The sequence below is a fragment of the Anolis sagrei genome, chromosome 6 (assembly GCF_037176765.1).
Source record: "Anolis sagrei isolate rAnoSag1 chromosome 6, rAnoSag1.mat, whole genome shotgun sequence".
In the NCBI taxonomy this organism is placed as follows: domain Eukaryota; kingdom Metazoa; phylum Chordata; class Lepidosauria; order Squamata; family Dactyloidae; genus Anolis; species Anolis sagrei.
In genome coordinates, this window is record NC_090026.1 from 45659095 (window position 1) to 45671186 (window position 12092).

The 12092-nt window shown below is 40.6% G+C and overlaps 1 protein-coding gene across 1 annotated transcript in view; it reads right to left on the reverse strand.

Moving 5' to 3' along the window:
• The window catches only part of ITGB3 (integrin subunit beta 3), an 80980-nt gene that overhangs the window by 1551 nt on the left and 67337 nt on the right, over positions 1-12092 (reverse strand). The window contains exons 11-14 of the mRNA XM_067470080.1: positions 11224-11452; positions 9117-9217; positions 7490-7609; positions 1139-1305 (exon numbers count right to left, since the gene is read on the reverse strand). Coding sequence (XP_067326181.1) covers positions 1139-1305; positions 7490-7609; positions 9117-9217; positions 11224-11452 — 617 coding nt within the window. The remainder of the gene's footprint in view (positions 1-1138; positions 1306-7489; positions 7610-9116; positions 9218-11223; positions 11453-12092) is intronic.

Here is a 12092-nt window from a genome sequence, read left to right on the forward strand (position 1 = left end):
GTGGCATTTAGAAACCTTTTACTGCTGCCAATTTTTTCATGACACCAACATTCAGCCATTTGGGGTCAGAATCCACTGTTTAAGAAGCAGTGCCCTAGAAGGCAGTGGGGGCAATTTAGGGAGATAAGATTTTTTTAGGAAAAGTAACATTTGGAGAGTGTTTTGTGGTCCCCGGGGTTCACAAATTGGTCTTGAGTACTGCATATGGACTACCCTTTCCCCACAGCTGGGTCCATACTATAGACTTAAACTGGTTTAATAGCTAGTGCTTTCAGGTGAAAGAAGAGACAGAGCTCCTGTTCCTGTTAATAGAATGCGTTATGTTTTATTTTTTTATTATTGTATACGGCATTGTATACGGTTTGCCACTTTGTTTTTTGGAAGCCACCCTGAGTCCCCTTGGGGAGAGAGGGAGGGTTAAAAATATATTTATTATTATTATTATTATTATTATTATTATTTTACTGACACAAAAACACAGTATGTCACAGCAAATTTTATGTGTGTGTGTGTGTGTGTGTGTGTGCTGGATTTCAAAGCACAAAATCACAAGTCAAACACTTCCCAAGCATCTAGGACTGTGTGATGTATTATTATTATTATTATTATTATTATTATTATTATTATTCCTTTAATATGTGCACAGAAGATGGAATAACATCAGGTGCTACTTGTGTATAAATGTAAAAGTACACGACAACAAACAGTTCCATGACACAAAATATTGCTACAGCATAGAAAACAAGGATGGAATAAAATATGTGGGATGTGAAGAAATACAATAAAATTGAGACTAAGGCACATCTTTATCCCTTATGGAGGGGCACACATTATATAATTCAGCTTCCCAATGATATGCTAAATTATTTTGTCTATCAATTCCCCTAAAACCTTAAGCAATGAAGCCAACAAAGGAGGAATAAATGATGCCCAGTACTGAGTTTATCAGTATGTTATGAAGAAAAAAAGATGTTGGTGATAACCACATGCTTCTATAGCTAGTTTCAGGTGAAGTCTGTTATAAAATTCTTATGAATATGTAATGTGGAATAATCACAGTATTTATTAAGGGCACAAAGGCATGGAAACTGAAATAGGTCTGCTCTTGGTCCCATCACACCATTCCGATGCCTCTCACCGTGTCCCATTTAGCTCTGGCTCGCTCTTCTTCAAACTTGGCAAACTCCCGCCGGTCATGGATGGTGATAAGAAGTTTCCAGATAAGAAGAGCAACCAAGCCTATAAGCAAGATGGCTCCAGTCACCGAGAGCAGAACTACCAAGACGTCGGGTCCCTTTGGGCAATCTACAAGAAAACATATGATCAAATAGAGTTATGAAGCATTTTCTTCACTTTTGGCCCCTGATATTTCCTGCATTAGTAAATCTAATTACACATATACTCAATCCAGGACCTATGTCAAAGGCCATTTCAAGTAATGGGGATGAGCAAATCACAGTCTGAAACAGGAATGTTCTGAGTTTCAATACTGCTGTTTTATATTTTACTAGCCGTCCCCTGCCACACATTGCTGTGGCCCACATGGGGGTTCTGTGTTGGAGGTTTGGCCCAATTCTATCGTTGGTGGGGCTCAGAATGCTCTGTGATTGTAGGTGAACTATAAATCCCAGCAACTACAACTCCCAAATGTCAAGATTCTATTTTCCCCAAACTCCACCAGTGTTCACAGTACTCGCATATTGAGTATTCATGTAGAGTTTGGTCCAGCTCCATCATTGTTTTAGTCCACAGTGATCTCTGGATGTAGGTGAACTACAACTCCAAAACCAAAGGACACTGCCCACCAAAGCCTTCAAGTATTTTCTGTTTGTCATGGGAGAACTGTGTGCCAAGTTTGGTTCAATTCCATCGTTGGTGGGGTTCAGAATGCTCTTTGATTGTAGATGAACTATAAATCCCAACAACTACAACTCCCAAATAACAAAATCATTTTTTTGAGTGAAGGACATACATTGGGTTGTTAGGTGTCTTGTGTCCAAATTTGGTGTCAATTCATCCAGTGGTTTTTGAGTTCTGTTAATCCCACAAACGAACATTACATTTTTATTTATATAGATGTGTTATTTAATTGTGCCACCCTTTTTATTTTTTATTTACTGTGTATAATCATACTTTCAAAAAGCTAATAAGTACAAAAATTTAGTATAATAAGACAACCTGGCAAAATGGCACTACCTAAAAGAATCCCACACCTTGTGTGACTGTGGAGCAGAACAGACAACTCTGCATCTGTATGCTTGTCCACTATGCCCTGCCTCATGTACAGAGGAAGAATTGTTGGAGGCTAAACACAATGCCATTGCTGTTGCCTGTTTTTGGTCAAAAGATATTTAGCCACCTACGCTCCTTCTATTTTTATCGGTTTTATATTAATTTATGCAATGCTTTTGACACGAAATAAAAATAAATTGTGCTTTTATCTGGATCGTTATATTTTACTATGTTTTTATTTGAATTGTGTCTTTGTTTTAATAGATTGTTTTGTATTTGTATTTTTGGGGCATTTTGTCTCATATCTAAGCCGCCCTGAGACCCTTCAGTGAGATGGTGGCATGGTATAAGAATAAAGTTATTGTTATTATTATAGAAAGTTGTTTTGCAAGCCTTCTTTTGGGAAATTGATGCTCAACTTACACCATTCAATATGGAACACATCTCACCACACTAAAACAGTGGATGTGGCTCTTAATGAGACATGCCGCATTATCACGGGGTGTCTGCGCCCTACACCACTGGAGAAATTACACTGCTTAGCTGGTATTGCACCACCTGACATCCGCCGGGAAGTAGCAGCCAATAGTGAAAGGACCAAGGCAGAGACATCTCCAGCTCATCCCCTTTTGGGTATCAGCCAGCACGTCAACGACTTAAATCTAGAAATAGTTTTATAAGATCTACAGAGGCACTCGCTGGAACAACTCAGCAAGCAAGAGTCCAAAAATGGCAGGCTCAAACCCTGAACCTCAACCAATGGCTGATACCAAATGAGAGACTCCCTCCTGGGCACACGGAGGACTGGGCGACTTGGAAGGCGCTGAACAGACTGCGCTCTGGCACCAGGAGATGCAGAGCCAACCTCAAGAAATGGGGCTACAAAGTGGAATCCACGACATGCGAATGTGGAGAAGAGCAAACCACTGACCACCTGCTGCAATGCAACCTGAGCCCTGCCACATGCACAATGGAGGACCTTCTTGCAACAACACCAGAAGCACTCCAAGTGGCCAAATACTGGTCAAGGGACATTTGATCAACTACCAAACTCACAAGTTTTGTATTTTGTCTGTTTGCTTGCTTTGTTCTGTTAGAAATGTAATATAATTTGACTGGTTGTCCTGACATGACAAATAAATAAATAAAAATACAATTCAATATTTCACATACAAAATCCAGAACTTATATGGCCAAGTAACATCTGAGTGTGGACAAGATGATTAAAAAAATAAAGATGGAAACATGTGTTAGGAGAGGTTGCAGCAGTCTGCCTTTGTTTAAGCCAACTGTGAAAGACAGAATTTGCTTTCTCTGTTGCTGAATTAAGTGGAAAGTAGTATTGCACTTTGAACTCAGTCTGCAAAGGGCAAATGGAGAAAATGTGAAAAGGCTGGAGAAACTGTTGGAAAAGAGGGACAACAAAGCATTAATGAGGTTTGCTTCTGCCAGACTGGGACTGTGTATCAGCTTCTGGCTCAGAGATGACTCCATAGTGCAAGTTTATTTGGAGAGCCTATGGTGCAACAGTAGGTAGAAATATATTGCCTTTTGTGTCTGGCAGATGCACGCATTACTAGATATTATTTCATAATCACAACTTGATGACTGCATATGTGAATTCCAATTTTGCCACACTTTTTCATCAGAAATTGTCGATATATTCACAGTTGCAAGTCATCAAAAGATGCACATGTTTGAGTTACCCAGTTTTCCAGAAAAAGCTCTCTCACATCCATTTGCCCAGGTCAAACCAGGCTAAGAAAAATTCTTAGTTGGTAAAATTCTGCTATGTTAAAGAAAATCTACTTTTGGAATTTGGTGTCAATTCGTCCAGTGGTTTTTGAGTTATGTTAATCCCACAAACGAACATTACATTTTATTTATATAGACTTAATATAGTTGCAACTACTGCCTGGTCACTCCCATGTGGGAGTCTAAGGTCATATCAGTGAATCCCATGAAGATTTTCCTGATACATCCCTCTTTCACATTCACCCTAGTTCAGTGGTTCTCAACCTTCCTAATGCCACGACCTCTTAATACACTTCCTCATGTTATGGTGACCCCCAACCAATAAATTAGTTTCATTGCTACTTCATAACAGTCATTTTGTTGCTGTTATGAATAGTAATGTAAATATCTGATATGCAGGATGTATTTTCATACACTGAACCAAATTTGGCACAAATTTATACTGGTGGGATTGGGGGAGGGTATTGATTTTGTCATGTGGGAGTTGTAGTTGCTGGGATTTATGGTTACCCTACAATCAAAGAGGTTTCTTCATTCCACCAATGATGGAATCTAATCAAACTTGACACACAGAACTCCCATGACCAAGAGAAAATACTGGAAGGGTTTGGTGGGCATTGACTTTGAGTTTTGGGAATTGTAGTTCACTACATCCAGAGAGAACTGCGGACTCAAACAATGATGGATTTGGACCAAACTTCGCAGGAATTCTCAATATGCCCAAATGTAAACACTAGTGGGGTTTGGGGAAAATAAACCTTGACATTTGGGAGTTCTAGTTGCTGGGATTTATAGTTCACCTACAATCAAAGAGCATTCTGAACCCTGCCAGCGATTGAATTGGGCCAAACTTCCCACACAGAACCTCCATAACCAACAGAAAATACTTGTGTTTTCTTGTGGTCTTTGGTGACCCCTCTGACACCCCCTCGCAACCCCTCCAGGGGTCCCGACCCCAAGTTGAGAAACACTGCCCTAATTCTTATCTTACGTCGATATTCTCTCTGATTCAGATTAAGTGCAATAGTCCTGAAGCAGTCCAGTACAAGCATTTACATGACAGAATTAGATTCAGACTGGATTCAAATTAGATATCAACTCTTTCTCCTAAAAACCAGAACACCACAGAAACTATGCAGACTGCCCAAAATGACTGGACAATGGGTTGTTGACAATGATGCAAGAAGTGGGGAAGGATCCTGTCCAATGAGTACAGGTTTCTATAGCTTCATGTTGATCATTTGGTGAATCAGTTACTTCCCAAAACAGTTTTCCCCAGAAGGTTTATGGATTAGCCAAACATCTATTGCTCCCTAACCACACTATTGTGTATATCACTTTAACAATCCTAAGGTATTATGGAAAGAGTGACAGCTTTTGTGGTTTCCCACCAAACATTAGCTGGTCTCAAAGTATTCCCTGCTGAGGTCTGGTTAAATCTACGCAAGTGTTAATTGGGTGTCAATTTCTTACATGCATCCTGAGTCACCAGCCAAATGTATATCCCCTGTGGCTAAGGGTGTGTGTCTTTTCGAATGCATTGTGCAACCAACTAGTGGTTTTAGCATCCTCTATGGGGGTCAGAATGACCTCTATGACTTTTTCTCACAGGTTCCATCATGCTTTCAAGAAGGAGGAAGTGGGTTTTATGTTGCTAGAGGCTACTGTAGAGTTCATTCCCCTTTGTGCTGCAAAGAAGACTGCCCTGAGTCCCTTTGGGGAGTGAGGGCAGGTTATAAATAATAATAATAATTTAAGATTGAAGAGAAACAACTGTAAAAGCTGACACAATATGAGAATTTAAAGATTGAAATGCAAAGACTCTGGCACAAGCCAGTCAAGGTGGTGATCGGCACACTGGGTGCAGTGCCTAAAGATCGTGGCCTGCACTTAAACACAATCAGTGCTGACAAAATTACCATCTGCCAGCTGTAGAAGGCCACCTTACTGGGATCTGCATGCATTATTCGCCAATACATCACACAGTCCTAGACACTCGGGAAGTGTCCAATGTGTGATCCAATACAACAGCCAGCAGAGTGTCTGCTGTAACTCATCTTGTTGTGTTTCAAATTATTATTATTATTATTATTATTATTATTATTATTATTATTACCACAGGATCAACATCTGAGAGCCTAACAGCTTTCTTCAGAAGTCTGACAAAGAATTGCATGACTCCAACCCTTTGTAGCAAAAGATGACAGACAGCACTTAATTCTGAACTAAGAGATGGCAAAGTTCAAAACTGAGCACAAAAGTCCTTGATCCCAGCCTAGGTAAAGTTTCTGTCCATTCTATATACCAAAAAGAGGCTTTTACTCCAAGAAATATAGAAGCCCATTTCTGCAGATGGTAACAAATCAATCCTAGATATTTTGGAAGAAAAATCAATTTGTATGGCATTTTCTGTTCTTATTTATAAACATTTTAGTAAAATTAATGATTGAATAAATTATAGAATTTTTCTTGATAAAAGAAAGCAATTACCATTTAACAACAAATGACAGTAATTAATTAAAATGACAGTGATAACATAAATTTCCTAACAATTTGTTGAGCTAACACTTAATAGTTAACAGTCAAATATTTGAGTAGTAACTGCTGCTTAGCTTAAAGTCATCTTGGCTCAAAATATTCCTACATAGTAAGTGCACCCTCTAGTTTTACTGTCCTTAGCTTACTCTGATTATCTAATCTTACTGGCTCATGGGATAGTAATTCACTTGCTGAATATGGATGTCGGGACAATTTTTTTCTCTTTGATGTACCCATTTTCCACAGAAAACTTTGACCTACCCGCAATTCCCCTCTCCTACAGCAAGGATGAGGAAACTCTGGCCTCAAAAGCCCCATGGCATTGTGACAAACAGGAAGGTATTGTAACAGTGCATATGAAGAGCCAATGTTCCTCCATTCTCACTCAACAGAAACAAAGCTTGAATGCGTGCCGTTATTTTTTGCATATATTGCCCATTTTTATCTTCATGTGTCCCTTAATTCGTCCTCTGTCTGTTGCCTTTCCACACCCTGTTGTAGTTTGCCTAAATGTACTTCTGACTTATAGCAACTCTATTGCTGGGTTTTCTCAGCAGGATATGTTCATAGGGGTTTGCCATTCTCTTTTCCTTAGGCCGAGTAGCTTCCCCAAAGTTTTGAACTCCCATTTCTCAAAGTTCTTGTCCGGCACTCAAACCACTACATGACACCAGCTTTCTTTTTCCCTTCACCCTAGATATTCAGATTTTAGAAGCTCTTCTGGAATCCATGCCTTCAACAATGTGTCTTAGGTGCAACATATACACAGTTGGCTGGAAAATAAAGCGGTTCCCGAGAATGAACTAAGCAGAACTGAGAAATGCTACTTTTTTGAACTACAGTTCTAAAGTAATTTTTCTGAATTACAACAGTCTCTTTCACGTATTAGTGAGAAATCATTTGCAATTGTCATATACACAATTGCCAAAGATCAAGCCCTGGATCAATGGTTTTTAGCCCTCACCTGGTTCTTCAATGACATAGAGGATAGATTTCCCACTGGAGTCTTCAAAATACTGGAAACGTACCACACAGTCATCCTCATCCTTGTAAGTACAATTCACAGCGTTTTCCCCCTTGTCTCCTACAATAGAAGGCCGAGGAAAGAGCAGTTAGTCCATTTCTATGTCTCCATAATGGACAATCCAGATGCTGTTGAGAAATTTGCAAGTGGGACTTGAAATGTCACAAGCATACAAAATCAAGAGCTTACTATTAGAGTCATGTGTGGTCCATTTCCCTTCATTACATTTGTTCTTTCGTTACTTTCGTTACCTTCGGGAGCACGTAACGGGAAGCCCCCTCCCAGAATGAAAATCAGCTCGACATGAAAGCAGGTGGGAGCGAATCATCAGCTCCCCCTCTGCTTTTGTGAGCATGTGGTGCTCCATACTTCCTTGCCTTGGAAAGAGAGAGTGTGCATGTGGCATGCATGCCTGTCTGCAGCCAAGTGCCTCCTCTAGAGTAAGAAAGTCAGAACTTGCCTCTTTGCCTTGGAAAGAGAGAGTGCATGTGTGGCAGGCAGGCCAAGAAACACAAAATGGGGCAAGGTTACCCGAACGCACAAGTCTACTTGCAATTAGATTTGAGGTAAGCAGGGTTTTGTTTGCTTTCAATGTGCAAGTTTGGATTCTCAGTTCAGAAATAATCAAACACAAAGTCTGGAGAGTGGGACTGTGTTTGTTGTTCATTCATTCAGTTGCTTCCGACTCTTCGTGACCTCATGGACCAGCCCACGCCAGAGCTCCCTGTTGGCCGTCACCACCCCAGCTCGTTCAAGGTCAAGCAAATCACTTCAAGGATGCCATCCATCCATCTTGCCCTTGGTCAGCCCCCCTTCCTTTTTCCTTCCATTTTCCCCAGCATCATTGTCTTCTCTAAGCTTTCCTTTCTTCTCATGATGTGGCCAAAGTACTTCATCTTGGCCTTTACTATCCTTCCCTCCAATGAGCTGTCAGGCTTTATTTCCTGAAATATGGACTGGTTATATCTTCTGGCGGTCCAAGGCACTCTCAGAACTTTCCTCCAACACCACAGTTCAAAAGCATCTATCTTCCTTCGCTGAGCCTTCCCTATGGTCCAGCTCCCACATCCGTAGGTGACTATGGAGAATACCATTGGTTTAACTATGTGGATCTTTGTTGCCACTCTTCACTATTTTATCAAGATTGGACATTGCTCTCCTCCCAAGAAGTAAACATCTTCTGATTGCCTGGCTGCAGTCTGCGTCTGCAGTAATCTTTGCACCTAGAAATACAAAGTCTGTCACTGCCTCCACTTTTTCTCCCTCTAATTGCTGTAGACTGTGTAGTCTACAACAATTCTTTATCTCTCTCTTTCTCTGTCCTCTGTCCTCTCTCTCTCTCTCTCTTGGATTCTTGACTAATGGGTTTTATGATTTGTGAGCCTGGTGTTGAGCTTTAGATACAGAACATAGATTTAATCAAAGTAATCAGCTATCTCATTGCCTCCTTATCTGAACTGAAGGAAGTGGCAACCTATTTTCTGTTGCTATTTCAATCTGACATGGGTATGATGGAGCGTATCAGAAAATTTTCAGAAATGAAAAATGACTCATATTTTTTACGCACCAAGTTCCTGAACCAACTCAATCACATCCCGGCAGTTGCGACTGCAGGCATCTTGCTCCATCAAGACACCCCGTTCAAACTTTTTACATTCAACACATTCTCTGTATAAGAAAAAAAAAAGGCAGGTGCAGTGAGAATATAAAAACAATAGTAAGGGAGGCATTCACTTCAAATTTGTCTCCTACAAAATGTGGTGAGAGAAGAGTGACTGTAATAGCACATCAAGAGCCCATCTCCATTCAGCCAAGTAATGTATCTCTCCAATAGAATACCACACACTTAAGGTTCCCAGGTCTCAGGATTTGTCCTAAGCAGCTACTAAGAATGGAGTGAGACAGCATGATCCCTCCCATTGGTGCACTTACTGATTTTATTCATTCTATTGATTCTGCATCAATAAAAGTATAAATTGAGGGAAGTCATGGTCCTACTCTATTTTGCTTTGGTCAGACCTCACCTAGAATACTGTATCCAGTCCTGGGCACCACAATTCAAGAAGGATATTGACAAGCAAAAACATATCCAGAGAAAGATGGCCAAAATGATCTAAGATTTGGATGCCAAACCCTTTGAGGCATGGCTCAGGGCGCTTGGTACATTTCGGTTGGAGAAAAGAAGGCTGAGGGGGATCATGATAGTAATGTTCCAAAAATTTTGAGAATGTCACATTGAGGAGAAGGTGAACTTGTTTTCTGCTGTTCTGGAGATTAGAACACAGAGCAGTGGATTCAAATTGTATAAGAAAAAAAATCAGCTGTACATTAGGAATAGCTTCCTGATGGTAAGAACTGTTTGGCAGTGGAATATGCTGCCTCGGAGCATGGTAGAGTCTCCTGTTCTTGAGGTTTTTAAACAGAGGCTGGATGGCCATCTGTTGGAAGTGCTTCAATTGTATTTTCCTGCATGGCAAGAGGTTGGACTGGATGGCCCTTGGCATCTCTTCCAATACCACGATTCTATGTCTGCGACTATATTCCACATGGCTAGACTAGCTCAATCAACTAAGAAACTACAGTACCTGTGTCTCAAACCCTTTCAATTCCAGATGGCCATTCTAATAAACATTACTCAATATCCTTGCCTACAATAATTTGTTTCTGGATTCGTCATAAACAAGAAGACAACTGGAAGAGGTTTTGGAGGTGTTAGGTTTAGGGTCCCCTTTAAATTCCAGGGTGAATGGCTAGAAGAACTAGTATAGGCTAGTTCCTGCTTAGATTAATCAGAGCATTTGCCAAATCTATCAGTCTCAACCTATTAAACATCAGACCCAGCCAGGTTCTTCCTATGATCTACAAGGTCACATTCTTCTCCTGCTGCTATACAACTGCCAGGTGTCATAAAGTTCTGCTCACACCTGACACCTCTGTGACCTATCAAACATTCCTCTGGCTCCATCACCCGAATTGCTAGGTCTCAGAGCTTTAGGAAAACTGGCAGTTCTGCTGCATTAAATGAGTCCATAATTCTTAACTCATTGTTTCTACTGACCTCCCAAGACCACGTAAGCAAAATCACGAATCACAAGGACAAATGTAACAAGAACATCTCATTATAATATACATAAGGGCCTGACAGGTATATGCAATGGAATTGGACCAATGTTCACAAGGGCTCAAAGATTCTGGGAGCTATAGTTTAAAATATAGATGTCAAAACCTGATTTTGAACTAAATATTAGCAGATGACATTTGAAATTAAGCTGAGAGCCCAAGGTTTCCACCCCTGAACTCATGGCACCTTGTCAGGACAGGAATAAACAAAACATGCTGATAGCATAAATATTGTGGAAGCAGTCATGGATGGCTAAGTCTCTCTGACATGCTGAGATTCAGACACCGAGACTTCTGGAGACAGAGCCTGGAAGCTCAGGTGTGACTTATTGGGTCAGCAGGAGAGCATGACTATCCCTGTGGCTCAGTGGCAGATTATTAATAGCAAGAGCTAAATGAAGGAATGGCTTGCTCTCTTGCTTCTGGCCACTCAACCTCAGATCTTCTGACCCCCCATGGAGACCTTGAAAAACAAGTCCAGTCCCAAGGACCAGAGATCTTCCCCATATAACCAAGTCATAGTTTTGAAACCAGCTCACTTCTTGACTACTTACTTCTTGATGGTGCAGGCATCAGGACACGTGGGGCATTTCTCACAGGTGTCTCCATAAGAGCCAGGCTGGGTACAGACACATTTCCCACAGGCACAGTATCCACGGCCTTGTCCACTGCACACCAGGCCATTGGTAGACATGCAGGTGTCAGTCCGTGTGGTGCAATTGCAATAGGCCCCTGTCCAATCAGGATCACAGTTGCAGTCACCACAGTCACATTTTCCATGGCCTGTAGGAAGACAGGAAACTAGCTTAGTCTGAGTCAAACCACTGATACAATTAATTAATTAATAATTAATAAAAATAAATAATACATCTAGACCAGTGCAAGAAAAATTATCTGGGATTTTAGGTAGCCATCTTCGCAAGTCCTATCTGGAGATTCTTACAGCCTGACTTGGATATGTTTAGGATCGGAAATTAGACAGGATCAGATGCAATCAAATTGGTGTGTAGACAAACCACTGTGTGACTAAAAGGCTGGATTGGAGCCCTAATTGAATTGAGTGTTGGACTTCTTTGAATACCTCAACGATTTCTCGCAGCAAGGGATCTGTCTTAGGATTCAGGGAAGACACTAGCTCTCTCAACTTTCAGATCCTCTTTAGTGACATGTGGTTAGTAATTTGAGATGTGAACATATATGCCATTATTCTGCTGGAGCATGTAAAAAGTGCAGGAACAGGTCATGGATTTCAAATGTAGTTTATTGCTGTTTTTTAAAAATGTATTTATTATTGCATTTTATGACTTTCTATCAGAGGGCTCAACGTTTTCAATCCTAACGGCTACAAAAAATATGACTGAAGTGCATAAGAAATGCTTTCTGACATCAACGACAAAGCTGAATAAGATTTCCAGAGGTTAGG